At 44.3% G+C, this 21,906-nt stretch overlaps 2 protein-coding genes across 2 annotated transcripts in view; one reads left to right on the forward strand and one right to left on the reverse strand.

Annotated features, from left to right (window-relative positions):
* The window catches only part of SEPTIN10 (septin 10), a 53,588-nt gene extending 43,114 nt beyond the window's left edge, over positions 1 to 10,474 (reverse strand). Inside the window, exon 1 of the mRNA XM_082672483.1 lies at positions 10,264 to 10,474. Coding sequence (XP_082528609.1) covers positions 10,264 to 10,290 — 27 coding nt within the window. The 5' untranslated portion in view covers positions 10,291 to 10,474. The remainder of the gene's footprint in view (positions 1 to 10,263) is intronic.
* A 715-nt stretch (positions 10,475 to 11,189) lies between these two features.
* SOWAHC (sosondowah ankyrin repeat domain family member C) lies at positions 11,190 to 15,174 on the forward strand (the record flags this gene model as incomplete). The annotated part of the gene is made up of 1 exon (XM_082672786.1): positions 11,190 to 15,174. The coding sequence occupies one exon, from the start codon at positions 11,190 to 11,192 to the stop codon at positions 12,336 to 12,338; it is 1,149 nt and encodes a 382-aa protein (XP_082528912.1). The 3' UTR covers positions 12,339 to 15,174.
* Between the last annotated feature and the right edge of the window lie 6,732 nt (positions 15,175 to 21,906).

Consider the following 21,906-nt stretch of genomic DNA (forward strand, 5'->3'; position numbering starts at 1 on the left):
CAGAGGCGGTGAGCATACAGTATGCCAGGCCCGTAAGAGTCAAAGCCCGGAACTTTCCAGGATGAGAGCGAATAATGGGGAGTGGCGACCACCTCCCCTCGGGGCTCTGTGCTGCCAGGTGTCTGTGAACCACAGGAAGCTTCCACACACAGCCCCCCGCTGCCGGTCCCCTCCTCCCTACGTCCCCCACAGAGGCTCCTCCTCTCCAGTCAAGGAGCTTCCGTCTGAGGAAGGCAAAGATTTCCTAGCTACAGTACCCAAAGCATGATCCACAAGAGAAGAATGATAAACTGAACCTAATAAACTAAAAAACTTCTGCTCTTCAAAACACACTGTTAAGAGAATGAAAAAACAAGACACATACTTGGATAAAAGATTTGTAAATCATTTATCTCATGAAGAACTTATGTCAGAAATATCTATTTTTAAAAACTTGTACAACTCAAAAGACAATAACTCAATTTAAAAAAACAGGAAAAAATTGGAACAGATGCTTCATCAAAGATATAGGGATGGCAAATAAGCACATGACAAGAGGCTCAACATCATTAGTCATTAGACAAATGTAAATTAAAACACAAGGTATCACTACATACCCATCAGAATGACTTAAAAAAAAAACTATCTGGCAAGGATGCAGAACCATTGTTAGTGGGAATGCAAATTTTGGCACAAACATTTTGAGAAACAGTTTGGCAGTTTATAAGGTTAAAACACACTTACCGGGCTTCCCTGGTGGTGCAGTAGTGAAGAATCCGCCTGCCAATGCAGGGGGCACGGGTTCAATCCCTGGTCCAGGAAGATCCCACATGCCGCGGAGCAACTAAGCCTGTGCGCCACAACTACTGAGCCTGCGCTCTAGAGCCCACAAACCACAACTACTGAGCCCAAATAGGGGCAGAAAAGTGATAGAGACTAGGAGGAGGGCTGCAAAGAAGCACCAAGGAATGTGGGGTGGAGGATGCTGGAACAGTTCTCTATTTTTCATTGTGGTTGTGGTTACATGACTGTATGTATTCATCAGAACTCATGAAACTTTGTACTAAAAAAGTAAATTTCACTGTGCATAAATTATAGCTTAATAAAAAAGTTAATTCTTAAAGATATAACAAAAATTTTTAAGTAATCAATACATGGGAAAGCAGTAGCTAACAAAAACAGAATATCTGCAGACAAACTAAATGATTTAGATGATACATGTATGATTATTTGTGAGAAGCAATAAAAAAGAAAATATTCAACAAAATATGCAAATATGCAATGAGAATAAAACAGTCTCTCCAATTGTTCAAATTACAGTTAAGTATTAGGTTCTTTTGGCTCTCAGAGTCATGTGGAAACTGTAAATTATAATTCTTTTCCACACAACAGAATCTCTGTTACTATATGACAAGCAGCCTATCTTTTCCCGAAACAGAGAGCCCCTAGAAATTGTCTCAATGACCGAGGTCACAAGAGAGAAGGGTTAACATGACATCAGTGTAAATGTATGGCTTAAGAAGACTGCTGGGATTTCCCTGGTGGCGCAGTGGTTAAGAATCCGCCTGCCAGTGCAGAGGACACAGGTTTGAGCCCTGGTCCGGGAAGATCCCACATGCTGCGGAGCAACTAAGCCCGTGTGCCACAACTACTGAGCCTGCGCTCTAGAGCCCGCAAGCCACAACTACTGAGCCTGCATGCCGCAACTACTGAAGCCCGCGCGCCTGGAGCCCGTGCTCTGCAACAAGAGAAGCCACTGCAATAAGAAGCCCGTGCATCGCAACGAAGAGTAGCCCCCACTCACCGCAACTAGAGAAAGCCCGCGCGCAGCAACGAAGACCCAATGCGACCATAAATAAATAAATAAATAATAAAAATAAATTTAAAAAAGAGGGCTGCTGGAGCTAACTGCTTATGGTGGCAAGAGATACAAAGGTCGGGAGCACTAAGCAACTGCCAAAGCCATGTGCCAGGGCCCGGGCCAAAGAGGCACCAGCACAACAGGAGAAAAACAAGAGACAGTCTGTTAACAAATTTTGAGAGAGTTAACCCTCAACCCCCAAAACGGAGATAACAGTACTCGGCTCATGGAGTCGGGAGGAGAAATGTGATAATGCAAGTCAAGCACTTGCCCCAGTGAATGCATGTTAACACGGGGAGCATTCAGTTACCCCAGTGGTGTCCCAGACAAAAATATACATTGAATACTTTAGTGTTTGCAAAGACCTTTAGAGATTACCAGACCACTAAAAAAGTAAAGATTCATCTAAATAAGTTGAAAATAATGGTTAAAGTTTCCTTTAGTTTTTTAAAAATATACATTAAATTTTAAAGCTATTTTTTTCATGATTGGCAAATACAATTGAAAGGCATCTCGTGATATTTTAAGATTGAGTATACAGGCTGAGTCTGAGATGAAGAATCTTCTTCCTGCCTAAAATATTACTTCTCTGCTGATCCATGGCCATCTCTTCCTTTAATACTAAGCTCAATATTGAGTTTTGGCAAAAAGGCCTCACTCTTTATATAAATTTAAAACCAGTACAAATCACCATCTCACATATAGGTTGTATTTTCCAAAAGTTCATTTCAGTAAGCTTTTTGGATCTAGAATACAGTTTCCATAGAAACAACACTACAGTTAAGGTCCTGAGTAGGTTCACAAATGCCTTATTTAACCCATAATGTACAGACGATTTACAGTCTTAGACTAAGTTTTCAAATCCATCAGCAGACAAAGTACACCTGTTGCCCTATTCCTAGAAAAACTAACTCTAGATCATGCATTCTCAATGGGGGGTATCCCCTCACCACAAAGGTGGTAGAAATTGGTTCTTGGGGGACCAAAAAAAAAAAAAATCAGTGGTTTGTGGACCTCCAAAGCTCAATCAACCCTATCTGAAAAAATTTATTCTTTAGTACTGAATTCCTCTCATTAGGGAAAACTTAATTAATTGGATCAATTAATTTAATAAGACTAATTAAATGTTATTAATTAAATAAATTTGATTTAAATTTCATTTTTCTCCAGAAAGGGCAATAATGAAAAATGATAATTACTGCTCTAGACAAAAGACTGAAACAGGCCACGTTTGCATGCAGCATTTCCCACCTTCCTCCGCAGCTCTCTCCACGCTGCCCTGCGCTCCAGTCTCTTCACCCAGGTTGGTCCTAAATCAACTGCCCACCTGTTTTCACTGCTAATCAAACTCCTTTCTCGGTTCCCGAGATCTCACCAGGGGTTAGGAAAGTGACCTCTGACTAACCTTCCCTAAGCTAGTTATACTTTCACAAGAGGAGACTTGGTGAGGAGAATTCAATGCCTTTGTTTCTGAAGCCCTGAGTCACTGCCCTGAAGACTGAGCATCCTAGCTACCAATTTGCCAATGAGGACAATTTCCCACTTACACATACAGGACGGCCCCAGTTAATAACTCATCTTAAAACAAAGCTCCTTTATAACAAAGACATCTTTTAATGTTTGAAAATCATTCAAGCAATCCTGGCTTAATTAATAACGCAAAGTAACAGTCCAGTTAGTATACACTCAACTAAGCAAAAATATCACTGTGCACAACTTACATTTGTCCATGAAAAAACGAGTACAGACCACTCACAAAACATTTATGGTATCCATCAATATACTCTCTACCTAGCATTTCATTACTTATGGCCTCTTCCTACACATACCAATCACACTGTCTAATGAGAACAAAAGGACTCCTCACTGTCTCCATAAACATGGTCCGAATAGAGGGCAGGATAACCTTGATCCGGTTCTTCAGAGGAGAGGGAAAGGAAACCAGAGAAGACGTCCCACAGTTCTTGCACCTCATCTTTGGTAAGCCCTGTGGTTGTGTGACGCCAGGCTGCCTGAAACTGGCTTGGAGGGGCCGGGGACCCCATCACACCTGGCAGGAACCTGCAGGGCCAGCCCGTCCTCCCGGTCCCTCCGCACACACATCTCAAACAGAAACTGCCTCTTCTCCTTTCCCCCAACCTTAACTCCTTCTTATGCCTCACGATGCATATTTTATTTTTTCAGCATATGTCATAATTTTAATACTTGCTTCAGTTGTTTTACTCAGGTCTGACATCCCAGAAAACAACCCTATTTCTCCTATATAATTTCTACTTCTGTTAATAAGTATTTCTGAAACACATACTTTGTGAACTAAATGACTACCATGCAACCTCTGCTAAACTGCCATATGCTTACATTTCCATCTGTCAGTTGTCTCAGGCCTAGATGTCAGAGTATTTAGGATTGTTTCAACAGGAAAAGATTCCGGATGGCCTTAAATGGAACACGGCTGAGAGGGTGTATCTTTATCCCTCTCCCCTAACAGAGGTTCCACAGCCTCAGCCCTCCATGTTCATTATGGCACAGCTGCCACTTCCACTTACTTGCATCTCCAAGCATCTTCCCTCGTAACACAAAGAAATGGGAGTGAAATTCTGACACCGAGGTTCATTTTCCTCCACTTCATTTCTCCCAAAGGCTGCATTTCAAAAATCTTTCACATGCTCTGTTTGACTCTACCTTCCTTTTGTAGTCTCAATACCCGGTTCATTCTTTTTAATTTGCCCCAACAATTTAGTTATTCCATAATTTAAATTTTTCTACTGTCAGAAAAAGCAGACTGAAGGAAATCTGAAAATTCTAGAATGTAGTCAATCATGGCTCCTGAGAGAATATGGTCACAATGTTTCTCAAAACAGATGCTCCAAACACATGGTCTAAAAGTATCCTGTCCTTGGAAGTGCTCCAGAAAACCCAGGGCTCAGAGCTTCCCTAAGCTGGTAAAAGTCTAACCACACACCTTCATTTGCCTCTGACAGGGAAAGCCTGCAGACAGCCAAAAGGGAGCTTGTACATCCCTGTGGCATTATTTAAATTAACCAAAACAAATGAGGAAAAAGGGGCCATCAAAACACAATTCTGGACAACTTTAAGATTAGCACACAAAAGTTCACCTTTACAATGACTAGTTCTGGAACGAATCACATAGTGTAAGGAACCTTGAGTTCTATTGTATCTAAACTGCTTCAGCTAGATCCTCAATGAAGAAATCTCCGGACTTTTTGAGAAATACAAAGAAAGTAGTTAATTTCAAATAAGTGTAACTGCCAAATACAAAATTTCAAAGACAGGAAGAACACTCGAGCAGAATATGCGTATTTACTAAAAGTAATAAAAAATTCTAAGCATACTAAATCATGATTGGTTTTGAAGGTATTTAAAATGGTAGTTTTAATCTTGTGGTTTTGTTATTGAGACTGTGAGCTGCTTATTTCCGTGATCTTCAAATCAGTGGTAGACACAAATTGTAAAAGGTGTTAAATAAAATTTTAAAATAAAGCATCATCTAAATCAGACTTTCTCCCAGATATGATCAAAAGGAAGTGTAAAAATTATTCTCATTGAAAAAGCCTTGAGAATCAGGTATTTTGTACTAGGAATACTTAAAATCTTAAGCAGAGAAAATTAATTTAGTATGGTTAAAAATAAAGGGCCAGGGACTTCCCTGGTGGCACAGTGGTTAAGAATCCACTTGTCAATGCAGCGGACACGGGTTTGAGTCCTGGTCCAGGAAGATCCCACATGCCACAGAGCAACTAAGCCCGTGAGCCAGAACTACTGAGCCTGTGCTCTAGAGCCTGTAAGCCACAACTACTGAGCCCGTGCACCTACAGCCCGTGCTCCGCAAGAGAAGTCACCTCAACAAGAAGCCCGTGCACTGCAACAAAGAGTAGCCCCTGCTCGCCACAACTAGAGAAAGCCTGCATGCAGCAACAAAGACCCAACACAGCCAAAAATAAATAAATAGATAGATAGATAGATAAAAAATAAAGGGATAATAAATATTCTTGAGAAGAGTAAGTCTATTCTGTAGTAAACTACAAAAATTTAAAACACCCTCTTTCTCCTTTCCCACACACCCAAATAAATAAATAAATAATCAACACAAACAGTTACAGTCTGGAACTGTGTTAGGATCAAAATCAGCATGGAAAAACCTCAAAAGCTTGGAGGAAGGTGGAGCCTCGTTAGAACATAAATGCAGACTAACAGCTCCTAGCTGCCCGTAAGAATTTATAACTGATGTGTGTAACATTCAACAAGAATAAAATGATTCAAGGTGAACATACTTCCCATATAAAAAATATTCAACACCGGTCCTCAAAGACGTATAATCATGGCTACGGAGGATACAAAGAATATTACAGGTTGCTTTTCCTGAAGACAGATCATTTAATTTAGGGGGTGGGGGGGAAATGCAAGGTTCACTAAAATTTAATTGATGTGAAAAGTTAAGTAACAATACAAAACATAAGTTAGGAGGTATTGCAAGGAAGCACATGACTAGTGGCAAACAAGCAGTACAACAGACTGCCACAGGTTAAAGCGCTCTGGGTAAGCTTCAGAGAAGATGGGCCAGGAACTCGGTCTTTCATTATCTTATGATGATTACAGGACCTGGACCAGTGGGAAGGGATGTCTCTCCAGATCAGAAACACTGAGACGGTAATTAACTCCAGGACATAAAAGAGAAGAATTAAAAGTCACAACTTCAAGGTAGAAAGTAAAACAAATGAGGGAAGCTTCTAAGATAAAAAAATTATCCTCACTGAATGATAACTGAAAAAGAAACATAAGAGTTCAAAAGTATAGCATCTGAAATAGGAAATAACAGAGGCAGTTTGAAATTGAAAAGATCTGGACACCATTTAAAAGCTTTGGTAAGGACAGTCTGAAGAAGCAGAAAATTATGAGTGTGTTTCTCAAGAGACAGGAAAAGGTAGTCAACGTCATCACAAGATCCACTATCAGAGTCAGCAATAAATAACTATACAGTCAAGATCTCTTGAATCATAAAACTTATGCAATTACTAATGGGGGACATGTGGAGACAGTGGCAGGCACAATATGGCCCAAAGCAGACCTCATCATCACCAGCTGTGATTCCTTGAGCATGCACTAAACCTCCCTGAGTCTTTTTAATACAACCTTTGAAGGTCAGTTTCCATTTACAGTTATTACAAAATACTGGCTATACCCCCTGTGTTGTACAACATATCTTTGAGTCTTAATGTCCTCTTCTATGAAAAAAAAAAGGTCTGAAAATCTGAAGAGTTTCAAGTGAGATTTAACACAGAGCTCTTTAAAAACTAAAGGTAGAATGAAAATGAAAATACAACATACTAAAATCTGTGGAACACAGCTAAAGCCCTGCTGAGAGGGAAATTCATTAACACCATGTGCCTATATTAGAAAGGAGGAAAAGTCTCAAATCAGTGATCTAAGGTCTCCCCTCAAGAACTTAGAAAAAGAAGAGCGAAATAAACCAAAAGCAAGCAAAGGAAATAAAGATAAGATCAGTAATCAGTTTATTGAAAATACAAAAATAATAGAGAAAAACCAATGAAACAAATAGTTCTTTGAAAAGATCAATGAAATTGACAAACTTCTAGCAAGACTGACAAAGGCAGAAGATGCAAATTACCAATATCAGGAATGAAACAGGGACTGTCACTACAGACTGAAGAAATCAAAAGGATAATAAGATAATATTATGAACAACTCCATACACAGAAATTTGACCACTTGGAAGGAATGGATCACAAAACCACACACCATCACAACTCACCCAATGTGAAATAACGTGAATAGCCAGATAACTAGTAAGGAATTGAAATCTGTAAGTTTAAAAATCCCTCTCCGTAAACTAATATGTAGACTTAATGTAATATCTATCAAAATCCCAGCAAAATTCTTTGTAGGTAGACAAGACTATTCTAAAATTTATAATGAAAGGCAAAGAAACTAGAATAGCCAAAAAAATTTTTGAAATATAAGAATAAAGTGAGAAGCATCAGTCGACTCTATTTCAAGACTTATTTATGTAGCTACAGGAATCAAGACTGCATGCTAACAGAGACCCCAGAAAGAGAGCCACACAAACACGCTCAACTGATTTTTGACGAAAGTGCAAAAGCAATTCAAGAGAGGACAGATAGCCTTTTCAACAAATGCTGGAGCATCCATAAGCCAAAAATGACCCTTGACCTAAGTCTTGTATCTTATACAAAAATTAACTCAAAATGGGTCATAGGTTTAGATGTAAAACAAACTATAAAACTGTTAGGAAAAAAATTAGAGAAAACCTTTGGTATTTTGAGTTAGGCAATGGATTCTTAGACTTGACACAAAGGTACAATCCGTATAACGAAAAACTGATAAAATGGATGTTATCAAAACTTTTAAAAACGTTTGCTCTGCAAAAGATTCTTTAAGAGGATGAAAAAAACCCACAAAGAATGAGGAAAAACATTTGCAAGGACTGGTGTCTAGAATATATATTTTAAACCACATAGCAAGGACTGGTGTCTAGAATATATATTTTAAAAACGTCTAAAATCAGCAGTAAAAAAAAATCCAATTAGACAATGTGCAAAAGAAATGAAGAGACATTTCACTGGAGAATATACAGATGGCAAACAAGCACATTAGAAAAATGCAAGTTAAAACCCCAATATATCATTACATACCTATCGGAAGGTCTAAATAAAAAAACAGGAACACCAAGCGCTGGGGAGGATGTGGAAAAACTGGTCTTGCATACGTTGCTGACGGGAATGAAAAACGGTGCAGAAACTCTGGGAAAGAGTTCGGCAGTTTCTTATGAAACTAAACATGCAACTGTCATGTGAATCCCAGAGAACTGACGACTTACACCTTCCTCATGCTACATTACTAAAGCAGCTTTATTCATAACAGCCCAACACTGGAAACAACCTAGGTGTCCTTCAAAGTGTGGTATATCCACCCCCTGGAATACTACTCAGCAATTAAAAGGAACAAACTAATGATACTTGCGACACCTGAATGAACCTCCAGAGGACGCTGCTGAGTGAAAAATATCCAATCCCCAAAGGTTACACACTGGGCGATCCCATTATATATCAGTCTCGAAATGACAAACTTACAGAAATCACAGACTGCAGTAGTTGCTAGGGGCTAAGGAGGAGGTGGAGTGGAAAGGAAGTGGCTGTGGCTACAAAAGGGCAGCGACGGGCCCTGGGGCGAAGGAGAGCCCTGTCCTCACACAGCAGAGTCAGTGTCCTGGATGTGCTCTTCACTGTGGTTGGCAGCATGTTATTATTAAGGAAGACTGGGTAAAGGGTGCTGGGGAATTCTGTTACTTCTCACAGTTGCACAAAAATTTACAATTATCTCAAGAAGTTTAATTAAAGGTAAACTTACTGCAAAATAAGCACAGCAACTGACAAGAAATCCACCATCAATTAAATTATTAAACTCTCTCCAGCCCAAGTTTAATTCTGAAGACTGAACTTCACTCTGAACCAAAGAGTTTAAAACACATTTTCCTCACCCACACGTGCACACAAACACAGCAACGGTAACAAGGCAGTCCAGACAGGAAAGCTGAGACCTCCCTAACGACAGGACACACAGGAAAGAGACCTGGGCCGAATCAGGACAAAAACCCTTCTCCAGGCTCTATCAAACAAACGGGCTGTGTGACTTGGGAACATCACCCAACCTCTCAGGTCCCACAACCTAAACTTTTAATCTGGGAGACTGCTTAGACCAGCACTTTTCAAACTTTTTGGTCTCAGGCCCCCGAAGAGTTTTTTTTTGATTCCCTTATTTTTTATTTATTTTTTATTTTTTTGCGGTACGCGGGCCTCTCGCTGTTGTGGCCCCCCCGAAGAGTTTTTGTTTACAAGGATTACGACCACTGATATTTGTAGTATCAGAGATTAAAACAAAATTTTCAAAAGGCAAGTGGTCCTTCCACAACTTATAGCGTCTGGAAAACTCCACGGCACTCACAAGAGAATGAGAGTGAAAAGGGCAAGGAACAGCTTGGAATGGCCGAGGACACAACTGTGACCATCCCACGGCTTACTCTGAAATGAGATCAGTGCATAAAAGGGACTTGAAAGGTAGAGAACACCGAACAAATCAGCCACATCAGTTATTTTAACAGAAAAGGGCGCCAAGGCGGGAGAAAAAGGCTCCAATCCCAAGGAGGTCGATACTGGGTAAAATGGGGGGCTTCTATAGGCCTGGGAGGCCGAGTCAGTGGGCCAGCCCGCCACCGGCCCGCTCTCGCGCGTTCGGGACCGTTACAGAAACCGCCCCCGCTTCAGACTCAACTTCAGGGTAGACGGGAAGCCCCGCGAAGCCTCGGCCGCCGGGAGGGGCCGTGGCAGGAAGGCGGGGGTCCCGGGGAGGGGGGGCGGGGGACTCACCAGGTGCCGCGCCACCTCGGAAGACATGGTACGAACGGGGCTGGGCGGGCGGAGGGCCAGCGATGCGGCTGCAGCCGGCCGAATGGCGCGTCCGGCGGCTGAGGGGCGCTGGGGACGGGACGGGACAGGAGGGGGCGGACGGGAGGAAGAAAGGGAGGAGCGGCGGAGAGGGGTCCGGCGCCCTCAGTGACGTAGAGGGCCGAGCGGGATGGCGCGGGGCGGGGCCCGGTCGAGAAAGGAGGGGAGCTGAGGGGAGGGGTCCCGCGGCCTCAGTGACGTAGGGTCCCGGCGGATGGCGCGGCGGGCAGGGGTCCAAGAGGGAGGGGAGGGGAAATGAGAGGAGGGGTCCAGCGGCCTCAGTGAGCTGGGGGGCGGGGCGGGCTGCGCGTCTCCACCGCGCCCAGATGCCGTGCGCGCGAAGCGGGCCTGTCACAGGAGTGCCCGGACCTTTTAGCGAACCACCAGTTAGTGCCGGGGAGGGAATGGAGCACACTCGGGACGCGAGGAGAAAGACGCGCGGAAAAGCGAACACTGCTTTTCCGACCGCCGGGGCGGGGCTGAAGCACAGATTGCGGCCGGAGCTGGCGCCGGAAGTGGGCAGGGTCTGGGCGTGTCCCCTGGCAGGAGCGGCCATTGCGGACCGCTCACGGGCCGGAAGTGGGTGGAGCCAGGGCGTGTTCTCCGGGGAGAGCACTGATTGCGGCCTGCGCGGGGACTGAAAGGGGGCGGGTCGGACAGGAGCGGGGCCCGCGGGAGCTACAAGGCGGCCAGTGAGAAGGCCGGAAGTGGGCGTGTCCGTCCGGCGGGGGCGTGTCCGCGGGCGCGGCCGGGGGGCGGTGGCGGCTAGTCAGGCCGCTGCGGCGCCCGAGGGGCCTGAGGAGGGGCCAGCCGCGTCGGTGCGGAGCCGGCCAGGTGCGCGGCCACGGATGGAGGGTCCAGTGGAGTGCGGGGCCCGGGACCAGGCCGAGCTGGAGCAGCCCGTCGGCGGCGCCCTGGGCGGGACGCCCCAGCAGCGCGCCAGCGGCCGCCTCAGGGAGCCGGGGCACTCGGCGGCATACCCCGCCGACCCCTCCGACCCCGCGGACGAAGCCCCGAGCGCGCCCCCGGGGAGGCGGCCCCGCGGCGGCCCCGCGGAAGAGGGCGCGCGGCCCGAGGTGCCTGGCGATGCGCCGCGGCCCGGCCGCCCCGCGCCCCGGGAGGCGGCGGGCAGCTCCCCGCAGCTGCGGCGCGGCCCCGGGGGCGCGGACGGCGCGGCGGCAGAGGAGGAGGGCGCGGGCGCGCTGACGCTGGACCCGCTGGAGCACGCGTGGATGCTGTCGGCCGCCGACGGCCGCTGGGACAGCCTAGAGGGGCTGCTGGCCTGCGAGCCCGGCCTGCTGGCCAAGCGCGACTTCATCACCGGCTTCACCTGCCTGCACTGGGCGGCCAAGCACGGCCGGCAGGAGCTGCTGGCCCTGCTGGTGCGCTTCGCGGGCCAGCACCGGCTGCCGGTGAACATCAACGCGCGCACAAGCGGCGGCTACACCGCACTGCACCTGGCGGCCATGCACGGGCACGTGGAGGTGGTGAAGCTGCTGGTCGGGGCCTACGACGCGGACGTGGACGTGCGCGACTACAGCGGCAAGAAGCCTTCGCAGTACCTGAGCCCGAGCACCGCCGAGGAGATCCGGACCCTGGTGGGCGCCCTGGACGAGGACGAAGCCGAGAGCACGGCGGGCAGCGGGGGAGGGCGCTGGAGGCTCTCGAGGGTGCTGCCCTCGACCCTCATCTCCGGCAGACTCTCGCACGCTCTGGAGGACGGCGGGGACCACCACCACCATCACCATCACCTGGCCGAGGGATTGGCTGCGGGCAAAGCGAAGGAGCCGGGTCGCAAAGCCTCGGGCAGCTCTAGTGGGCGGATGAAACCCAGACTCAACAAAATCCGCTTCCGAACCCAGATCATCCACACCACACCCTCTTTCAGAGACCCGGAGCAGCCCCTGGAGGAGGGGGAGGACGAAGAGGAAGACCGGTCTTTTAAAGGCCACTCATCCTCATTCAAACTGAGACCCAAGTCCAATGTATTCGGGTAAAAATGATTTTAGAACGTTCTAAGACTTGTTTGTCGTCTTAGGAATAGGGTACTAGGTGTAGACAAGGAAGTGAGACCAGAAAAGACTTAAGCTAAATGCTGCATTCTTACTTCGGGGGGTTGGAAAGGACGGGGAGGAATTCTCCTTAGCAGTATGGCTGCAGTGGATTTCCAAGCGATTCCTCAAACCTTGACCTAGGCCTCTTTTCCCCCTGCCACCCTTCTGCGCTGGAGTCCCTGTTTCTAAGGACTGAAAGTGTATCAAAATCAGGTGCAGAGTTGATGACTGAGGGTCCCTTTGATTGAAACATTGCCGGCTACCATGCAGAGTAAGGAGCATTGCACATTCGTATCTGTTTTTAATAGTGGCGACTCTTCCAAGAGCAACAGGAAATGCAAATTGTAATGAAGCTGGTAGTGTTTGTAAGTGTGGACAAACCGACATACTACCCTGTGTTTTTACTAATTGCATTTGATTTTAAGATGCTACTGAAGGTCAGGTCAGAGTTGAAATGCACAAATACTAATTAGAGAATAATGTGAATGCAGTTGGAAATCTCTTGGTACCCTACTTGTAAGTAGTGTTCACCTCTTTTCAAAAGCAATTTCAGCTTTGGTCACTGAACTAAAGAAATAGGCAACATTCACTTTTGAGTTAATCTGTTGTGTGGTTTCCTCTTAATTATCTCTAATACCACTGCACTTAGTATTAAGGTACATTATTAATAACTACATAAATTTTTATTTAAAGAAAACCCTTTTTAGCAACCTATGGTACTTTTAAGTAAATGTTACCTCTGGTTCTGATTCTCACTAACTTGTTTTGCTTTTCCAAAAGTCTGAATTTGTCTGAGTTTTTATTCTGGGGGTAATTTAACCGTTGGTTCTACTTGGCATGACCCTATTTGACAGTGCTTAGAGTTGAATTGCCTACAGAAACTGTTTCTGGTTTAGATTATTAACAAAAATTGACATAAATGTTAATGAACTGATGCTTCTGTGAAGTAATTATTAAATCAACTTAATATTCTCACATAAGGTACACTTTTTTTTTTTTTTTGCGGAACGCGGGCCTCTCGCTCCTGTGGCCTCTCCCGTTGCGGAGCGCAGGCTCAGCGGCCACGGCTCACGGGCCCAGCTGCTCCACGGCATGTGGGATCTTCCCGGACTGGGGCACGAACCCGTGTCCCCTGCATCGGCAGGCGGACTCTCAACCACTGCGCCACCAGGGAAGCCCAAGGTACACTTTTTATTTTACTAATGAAACACATTCATAGTCTCAATACTTTGTAGCAATGTTTTGCAAATGTTTAAAATACTCAATCTTTTCAGTTTTCCAGTGTTTCCTTGAATCTATTAGAGACATGGAATGAAGTTATTGGAAAGCTGGCTAGTAAATCTACCCAGTTAAAAATAGCACTTTATAAAAGGGAAAAGAAAATAGATGGGACGATTTCTATATTTAAATGCTGCTGGTTATTGAATCCCTTCACATATAAGTGAAAAAATATCGGTCATTAAAATTAAAGACTCGTTTAACTGTGGTTCTTAATTATATTTCGTTCAAATATGTTAGGGTGAATGTCTTTATAATTATTGTTCAATTTAGCTCACAGACATATTAAATTCACTTGTAACAAGATTCAAAACGACTTGTGGGAGACTAATTCCAAAACGTCCTTCTCCCTTGGCCTTTTTGGTCTCATAGTTGCTGCAGTATAAGTATTGCAGCCTATAGTGATGACAGAGTGAGTTAACAGATTGCAGAGTGAATGAACCAATACATGAATTGCACAGAACTGCAGTGTTTAGAGAGTTCTTAGATCTTTAATTTCCAAAGTTGTAGAAATTTGTAACAAGTTGGTCACACCTCTCTAGACAGCAATTGATTTTGTTTAAAGACTAACGAAAAACATTCACATAAAATATATAAACCATTGTCCATTTGTGTGCCTTTACTTTTGTTTTAGGATTATGGAAGTGGGATATGTACATTTGAGAAGCACTTTTATCCATACATGTGGGTGAAAATCTAATTTTGTATAAATCAAAATTAGGTTCCTTGAAGGTGAAAAGCAGTCATTTGTTCCGGATCATAACCACATTGCCTGTATCTAGTGTGGGATAAGTTGTAACTTCTCACTGAGTCTAAGGTTTCAAGGACGTGTGAAGCCAAAGTGAACCATAAAAACACTGCGGAACCACCTCCATGTTCCACTGAACAGTGTTACTCTCTCAAATGTGTATGTTAGTGCCTAATTGCACAGAATCTGTAACTTGCTAGATCTTTAGGGATGGAGTCAATACTTAACTTGCTTTTCACATTAAAGAATTCAACTTTTCAGATAAAATATACTTTAAAATTTCAAAAATCATTCCTGGGGGAACTTTTAGCATTCCTTGTCATGATATCAGTACTTGTGTGCAGTAAGTGCAGCATTTGCAGCTGCTTAACTCTGTTCCTCTTATTTTTTCAATTTCCAAATTGAGATTATAAAAAGCAAGTGATTTGTGTAATTTGATGTTTGTGGAGTTGTGCCTACTATTAATGGAAATATGCACGTCAGTTACTCAGAGGTTGTTGATGTGAAACTGGTTAGAAATTCCAGGTGTGTCAGTGTGTTTCTTACAGGTGCACTGGACACTAGTGAATTTGTCACAGCTCTCTTCACTTTTATGGTGTATAAAGTACAGCTAGCTTATAAAACTTGAAAATATGGCACTAGTCTATTCATGCCTGAAATCTTGGAGTCCAGGATGCCTTGTCTCTTACTTTTCAAATAAGTGAAACTTTGGGAGTTTAGAATGTAAAATTTGTGAAGTTTGTTTTGTCAAAATAAAACGTTCACACTAGATTTTTCCTCTGAATTGTCTAAATCGCTATAGTTCTTTATATTTTTACCTGTCTGGGGTTTTACATTTCACACAATGCTTTTTGAAGTTTGCATCTATTTGATCCTTTTTCTATCCCTTAAATCACTGGCCATATATCCTTAATTTACAGATAAGGGAATGAAGGTTGTTGCTGTTCAGGGTTACAAAGTCAATGACTGTAAGATCTCAAGACTTGATGCTTTTCCACAACATTATCTTTTCTGCACTTTGAATTGCCAAATTTTGGCAAAGGTGCTGCATCTGGGCACCAGTAGTGGAGGAATCAGCTTGGGGAGAGGGTAGTACCTCTACCACTACCTTAAAAAAAAAAATTCAAATGAAAGGACCGACAAGGGATTAATCTCCAAAACATGCAAACAACTCATAGAGCTCAATATCAAAAAAAAATCAAAAAATAGGTGGAAGATCTAAATAGACATTTCTCCAAAGAAGACATATAGTTGGCCAAAAAGCATATGAAAAGATGCTCAACATCACGAATTATTAGAGAAATGCAAATCAAAACTACAATGAGATATCACCTCACACCAGGAAGAATGGCCATCATCAAAAAATCTACAAACAAATACATGCTGGAGAGGATGTGGAGCAAAGGGAACCCTCTTACACTGTTGGTGGGAAGGTAAATTGGTGCAGCCACTATGGAGAACAGTATGGAGGTTCCTTAAAAAACTAAAAATAGAATTACCATACGACCCAGCAATCCCACTCCTGGGCGTATATCTGGAGAAAAGTGTAATTTGAAAAGATACACACACCCCAATGTTCATTGCAGCACTATTTACAATAGCCAGGACATGGAGGCAACCAAAATGTCCATCAACAGAGGAATGGTTAAAGATGTGGTACATATATACAATGGAATATTACTCAGCCGTAAAAAAGAATGAAATAGTGCCACTTGCAGCAACATAGATGGACCTAGAGATTGTCATACCGAATGAAGTAAGTCAGACAGAGAAAGACAAATACATGATATCCCTTGTGTGTGGAATCTAAAAAGAGGGGTACAAATGAACTTATTTACAAAACAGAAATAGAGTCACAGATGTAGGAAACAAACATGGTTACCAAAGGGGAAAGGAGGGGGATAAATTGGGAGATTGGGATTGACATATACACACTACTATATATAAAATAGATAACTAATAAGAACCTACTGTATAGCACAGGGAACTCTATTCAGTGATCTGTAATGACCTATATGGGAAAAGAATCTAAAAAAGAATGGATGTATATATGAGTGTAACTGATTTACTTTGCTGTAAAGCAGAAACTAACACAACATTCTAAATCAACTATACTCCAATAAAAATTAATTTAAAATAATTTTAAAAACCCATGGCTGAAGCACACACCAGCTACCATAAACCCTCCCTTCCCAGACTGGAGCTTAAGGAAGATGGGAATGCCTTTTTCCATTTCCTTTAATATCTATCAAACATTGGACATTAATGAATTTATTTCCTCATTGCCTTTGATCTTTGTTTTAACCAAGTTCAGCAGGTGGCAGAGGGACTTGTGAATCTTTGCTGTAACTGTCCGCCATTGGTCCCTCTTAGGAAGATCCTGCTATGATTGCTGCTGGGGCTTTTTGTTGTTGCTGTTAATTTAGGACAGCTTATAAAACAAGATAAGTCTAGTTTCCGTTTCTAGAATGATTCTTTCCTTAGAAGTACTTATCTTAAAAGGATTCATTGAGGAGCCCCCATGAAGATATCTTTAATTTTTCCTAGTGAAAGTATTTTTTGTTTTGCTAAATACATGGTATTATTTAGAGTTTCTTGTAAATTAATCCTAAAAGTACTTGGGAATTTGCTGCAAACCAGTGTTCCTTCAATGATGAGTCAAATAGTTACTATTAGAGGGCTGGAAGGTGACCCTTCCTGAACCTGTTTTTCAAGATATAGCAGCAGAGTTGTTTGCAACACTATCAGATTTCTTTTTTCTGAAGTATACTGCTTTCATGTTACCAAACTTTTTTCTCCTCAATCTTCTCTTCAAATGTCAGTTTTGTCTCAGGAAGTGACTTCCCCATTCAGCTAATAAAGTGTCTGCTCTTCCATATTTATCGGGGAATGAATGACGAGTGTCCCCACCGGCACAATGCCTGGCATGTCGAAGGTACACAATAAGTGTTTTGTTTTAATGGAAAACACTAAGGAAATGTTTCATAATGTTGCATCACAATGATAATTTCAACAATATGCATTCATTCCAACTGAATAAAGGTAAGAATTTTTCCTACAATGTGGCTCTACTGCCAGCCAACTCCTGCATCTGCAGCCCAGCCCAAGGAACAACCTATTCCAATCCTGGAGGTAAAATCGGCTTTATTAGGATTTTACTTTGTAAGCAACTTAAGAGATTTTCAACAGTAAATTTGATTATAAGGAGTTTTACCTTACAAGTTATTCAAGTACATAATCCCTAGGAGAATCTGCTTTAACTGGCTTTAAATATTCTAAGTATTATCATGCATACAAATGACTACTTATTCTGTGAAACCATAAAAAGCAAGAGAATAGGGAGATGAAGTTTATTTCAGCTTAGAGAACTTTCTCATAATCCTTTTGAACATGCCGTGGACTGTCGCCTAAGGTAGAACACTCAGCCTTTGGAAATATTTGGTCAGGGGTTGCATGAGGACCTGAAAAGCTAAAACAGATCGTTTTAAAGCACCCCTGTGACTGATGCAGTATTGAGAAACATTGCTCTAGGCCTTCCACTCTGACCAAAGTTTCAGCCCAAATTTGGCTGACTTAGAATGAAGTTTAATAGTAAAGTAGGATCGTAAAAGTTTGTTGTTTTTTTGTAAACCAAACTTTACGCCGCTCTGATCAAAGAACCTGGAAGCGCCTGTTAGAATATTCTTCTGGGTCTCTAAGAAACTTTGAGCTAAATACTCTAGAAAGATAATTGAGAATCCTTGACATTTGTCCAGAAGTTTCCAACATTGATGAATGTGATCTTCAAGTTTTGTCTTCATCCGTTCGGCCTGCTGAAACAGAAGCCCATAGACTAGGTGGCTTGTAAACAACAGTTACAAGTTGAGCTTGTTTTTCACAGTCATGGAAGCCGGGGGCACAAGATCAAGGCCCCGGCAAATTTGGTGTCCAGTGAAGGCCCGCTTCCTGGTTCACAGATGGCCGGCTGTTCCCTGTGTCCTCCCGCTGTCGCGTCAGAGGGTCTCTGGTAAGGGCACTAATCCCGTCACTAGATGCAGCCCTCCAAAAGGCCCCACTTTCTCACACCATCAGCTTGGGGTTTGGGTCTCAGCACGAATTCTGGGGGACACAAACCTTCAGTCCATGACGAGCTTGCATTCACCAGGCAGTTACTTAGTTGCAGTCAGCAGTTCCATGCCCTGCTGCAGGCTGAGTCAGCACCGAGGGGATTGAAAGCTGGCCAAGGGTGTTCTTTGGCTGTAAACACCGTCAGTTCTCCCAGGAGGCAGGCTGTGTACGCCAGGCAAGGTTTTAAGCACTTTATGAAAAGTAAGCTGTTTAATTCTCCCACCTCCCCCCGCCCCAAATCTAGCATCTACATTTCGTGATGAGGAGTCCGTGGCAGAAACTGGCTGTTTGCCCAAGTTCACAAAGCGAGTTGGCAGCAGAGCCTGGCCTTGAACTCAGGCAGCTGGGTGCCAGGCCGCACGGGGACCACGAGCTGTGCCACTTCTCTGGGAGCACAGAAGGCAATGCTACCACCCTGTGATGCAGAGAACGCACTGTCCCTGTGGAAGAAGAGACCAGACAAACCGCAGACAAGCACGAATGGGCGAGACAGATTGGACTTGCACATTTAATATTGTTTCCCCACAGGAAAAGAATAGAACTGGACTTTTGGGTGTTTGGTCCTTTCCATCTCACCTAGGCTAAAATTCATCTGTGGTGGGAAAGAACATCTCCTTAGCTCCCAGTGGTGGAGTTGCTAAAACGTGCGGTGTGTGGTTACGTTTCTCTCTTTCCTCTCCAACTTCCACCGACTTGTCTGAGCACTTGAGCTCTAGTGGAAGGGCCCATTCTGCATAATCCTGGGATTATAGGTAGACCTGGAGGAGAACCACCAACACGGCAACCACTTTCCTTACCATAAATTTCTAAATTTGTAACCCACTAATTTCGAATTTTGAAATCTCATTTTGGAATAGGCAGACGCTTGCCTTTGCTCTACTACAAAGGGTGATGGTTGAAGATGGTTGAATGTCTTTAAGAACATAATCTTTTTTTTTTTGAAGTTAATTTTCTCTCTTTTTTAAAATAGATTTATTTAATTAATTAATTTAGGTTTTTGGCTGCCTTGGGTCTTTGTTGCTGCACGCTGGCGGCGAGCTGGGGCTACTCTTCCTGGCTGTGCGCGGGCTTCTTATTGCGGTGGCTTCTCATGTTGCAGAGCACGGGCTCTAGAGCGCAGGCTTCAGTAGTTGTGGCTTGAGGGCTCTAGAGTGCAGGCTCTGTAGTTGTGGCGCACGGGCTTAGTTGCTCCACGGCCTGTGGGATCTTCCCGGACCAGGGCTCGAACGGGTGCCCCCTGCGTTGGCAGGCGGATTCTTAACCACTGCGCCACCAGGGAAGTCCCAAGGACAGAATCTTTAAGGATATTTGCTCATTGCTTGCAAACTACTCTTAAAAAATGTTACTCGCTACAACTTTGATACCCAATTAACTATGCATGAACTTCAAATGAACAAAAATGCCTTGTTTTAATTTATTTACTATTTTTATATTTTAAAAAGTGTATGCTCATGGACAGTTAGAAGAAGAAAGGGCGGAAAGTAAAGACTACTCATTTCTCCGCCATTTGCATCTCCGTGTAACTCCAGCTAACGGTTCCTTCTATACTTCTGGGTATTGGACTTTTCTTTAATTCAGGCTGGCCTCTCTCCTTGATTTAAAATGATTTACCCAGTTTCTGCTGGGTTATATGGAATGCAGACATTGAAGAAGTGAGAAAAAGCTGGTATTGGGCTTCCCGCCCCGGGGCGCCCTTGCAGCGGGAGATGTGCGCACGCCCGCCCCAGGGCTTCCGCCACCGCCGACCGCGCCGGCTTCCGGTCTCCTGTCTCCCTTCCAGCGCTTCGCTGCCCACAGCAGGCCCTCTCCAGGCCCGGCACCCTTCTCCGAGATGCGCAGGCAGCGGGGTCGCTTCCTGCCGCTGCCCATTCCCTGCCTCCGTCCCCAACCCTGACCAGTTGACAGTTTGCCGCTGCGTGCCCCCTGCTCCCGGGGCCCTGGTTTTCTGGCCGCTGTCTGTTCCCAAGAGCAGGTGTCTTCGTCTCGCCCAGCCACCCTGAACGTGCTTCCTCTCAGGAGCTGTTTAAAGACTGAGGAATGAACGGCTCTTCTGGCCGCCTGGCCCTCCTGCCATCTATACTTTGCCCACAGCTTTCGGATCTCCAAGAAGGGGATGCATCTGGAGCTGCTTTTCCTCAGACCTGTGCTGAGTGGCGCTGGTGGAGAGCTGCTAGGAGGTGAGTCTGGGGTCTGTGTGAGGCCATGTTGTCCGTTTAAAAGCCATCCCACCCTGGTTATCTTCCCCAAGGCCTTGCCCAATGCCTGTTCCTGGCAAAGTTCTTTCCAGGAGAGGTAACACGTTAAACCTTAATCCCCACTAGAAAACCGTGCATTCCTTGATCAAAAAGCTGGGAAACCACCTTCAAACAAATTTAGCGTCCTGAAAAAACTCCACAGCAAGATTGGTAAGGTTGGGGTGGGGAGAGGAAAGAAGGGAGAGAGGACCCAGGAGAGCCTGCGGTGGGGAGCACCGGATGGCCATCTTCTCCTGCGTCATCTTTGTGCCCGTTTAAGTCTACAGAAATATGATGGTCGCCTTTCTGTGCACCATCAGGGCTCGGCGTCCCCTGTCAGTCTGCAGGCTCCAGGAGGGAGGCTCTGCATCCCCTGCTGTGGCAGCTGTTTGCATCAAAGTGTTCAAAGGAGACCATGGGGACCTGGATGTGGTCTGAGGCTAAGATGAAAACAACGCCATGGTTCAGCCCATCATACAAAACTGTTTTGCGGGAACCTCCCCTATGTTCCTGGAGGTCAGCTCCTCCTTCCTCCCTGGCGGGGATAATAGACTCTGACCCTTGTGCTTGCGTCGGGTTCCACGCACTTCCTGCCGTCTCTTGCTTGAACACAGGTATCTGTTTATTCAGGTGTGGGCTGTGTTGCAATTAATCCCTTAACTAACTGTGGAGCAAGTGAACAGAATAGAGGAGTATTTAAGCGAAATGTTGCTGGGGGCGAGGGGGACTTTAAACCACCACCATGTGCCTTTCATTCGAGGCTAATTCTGCCACTAGTGCCAGGCTAGACCTTGAGGTCATTTTAATTAGAAACTCGTGTGATATGGATGCTTGTTCTCCTGCCCCAGAAACTTAGCTGCAGGTCGCGCTACGGGTTCGCTAACCCCAGGACCTATGTTGAAGCAGACATTTGTCAGCCTAGTTTGAGTTTGCTAAATAGAAATGAATTGCACTTGTCACATCTTATAATTCAGATTTTTCATCAATTCATGTTGATCTCACCCTCAATTAGTATTGCTTTTAGTATTTTAAAATACTTACTTAGATATAATTGACTCATGAAAAACCTAGATTACTTTGTCCTTGAAAGCGACCACTATTTCTTTATAACTGGAAAATTGATCTGCCATTTACTTGCCATTTA

The sequence above is a fragment of the Grampus griseus genome (genome assembly GCF_964374135.1).
Source record: "Grampus griseus genome assembly, chromosome: 15".
NCBI lineage: Eukaryota > Metazoa > Chordata > Mammalia > Artiodactyla > Delphinidae > Grampus > Grampus griseus.